At 36.0% G+C, this 1,563-nt stretch overlaps 1 protein-coding gene across 1 annotated transcript in view; it reads left to right on the forward strand.

Annotated features, from left to right (window-relative positions):
* TAF1B (TATA-box binding protein associated factor, RNA polymerase I subunit B) overlaps positions 1-1,563 on the forward strand; it is an 87,178-nt gene that overhangs the window by 57,118 nt on the left and 28,497 nt on the right. Inside the window, exon 8 of the mRNA XM_023511808.1 lies at positions 1,196-1,343. Within this exon, the coding sequence (XP_023367576.1) occupies positions 1,196-1,343 (148 nt within the window). The remainder of the gene's footprint in view (positions 1-1,195; positions 1,344-1,563) is intronic.

The following is a 1,563-nucleotide window of genomic DNA, read 5'->3' on the forward strand; positions in this document are numbered from 1 at the left end:
TTTTTTTTTTTTTTTTTTTTTTTTGAGACAGAGCCTCAAGCTGTCCCCCTGGGTAGAGTGATGTGGCATCACAGCTCCCAGCAACTTCCAACTCTTGGGCTCAAGCAATTCTCCTGCCTCCACCTCCCAAGTAGCTGGGACTACAGGAGCCTGCCAAAACACCTGGCTATTTTTTGGTTGTAGCTGTCATTGTTGTTTGGCAGACCCAGGCTGGAGTCAAATCTGCCAGCTCGGGTGTATGTGGCTGCCCCCTTAGCTGCTTGAGCCACAGGCGCCGAGCCAGCATTTCCCTTTCTAGATCGTCAACTCCTTCAAGGGATTATCTTATTCACCCTATATTTCCCAAAGTACCTTGGATAGAGAAGGCTGTAAACTTAATATTCTTATGTGAGTAGATGAGTAAATGAGGAAAAATAGCGTGTAGTATTAATATTAGTAATGTTATAAATCAAAATGTAAATCACATACACAAAAAACCACAAGAGTAATCTTAAAGTGATGGAGAGAATTAATTTATTAATATTCATTCCCATATTTTCCTGAATTTTGTAAGATGATCATATACTTTTATGTGGGGGAGTTTAGTGTGAATATGAATTATGTATTTGTTAACTACTATATAGTGTGTTATTAACTCTCACATAGAAGTAGGTGAATAGTATACAGCAGTGAGCTGCATTTGTTGCTGCGTATTTGAAGATTAGTAAGAGAGCGCGGATGATGAAGGGTAAAGGAAAGTTGTGTATTACAGCAGTTATGACAGCATCATATTCATAACTAATTGGGTTATAGCTTTATCCCTTCCTCTAGATCAGCGGTTCTCAACCTGTGGGTCATGACCCCTTTGTAACAATGAACATACATCACAGCATTAGGAACATTGAGAACCACTGCTCTAGATTATTCTAAGGGAAGAAGTAATGATTTCACCATATCATGGATAAGGCCAGTAGGAATGTTATGAACCAAGTAGAATTTTAGTGACTTTTTAATTTAGTATTGTTACTGTTTAAATTTCTAGAGTTATTATAAAATATTAAGGATTCTAAATCCTTAACTTAAATTTCTAAGTTATTATAGAATATTAAGGATTCCAAATTTTATTCAATAAATGTGTAGTTTTAAATCAGAAAATATTTTAAAAATAATTTATGTTGCAAAATATGCTAACATGATGATTTCTCTTTTATTACAGTCTTGGCCTGACTATGAAGATATCCATGATAAAACAATTGAAATTGCTAAATTTTTAGATTTGCCTCGTTTTCCAGACATAACTGAAGACTGCTATCTTCATCCCAACATCTTGTGTATGAAATACTTAATGGAGGTCAATCTCCCTGGTGAGTATGGTGGTATATATGGTGAGGAAGCTTTAATTGATAGAATTATAATAAGTAGAATATAGAATTCTTTCAAATTCCAGGCTCTTAGAGCCACCTGAAACAATCCATAATAACATAAAGCTTAATTTCAAAATCCTTTCTTAAAGTAATTCAGACTGGCTCAGTGCCTGTGGCTCAAGTGGCTAAGGCACCAGCCACATACACCTGAGCTGGCGGG

The sequence above is a fragment of the Otolemur garnettii genome, unplaced genomic scaffold (genome assembly GCF_000181295.1).
Source record: "Otolemur garnettii isolate 467f Iridium unplaced genomic scaffold, OtoGar3 scaffold00022, whole genome shotgun sequence".
Classification (NCBI taxonomy): Eukaryota; Metazoa; Chordata; class Mammalia; order Primates; family Galagidae; genus Otolemur; species Otolemur garnettii.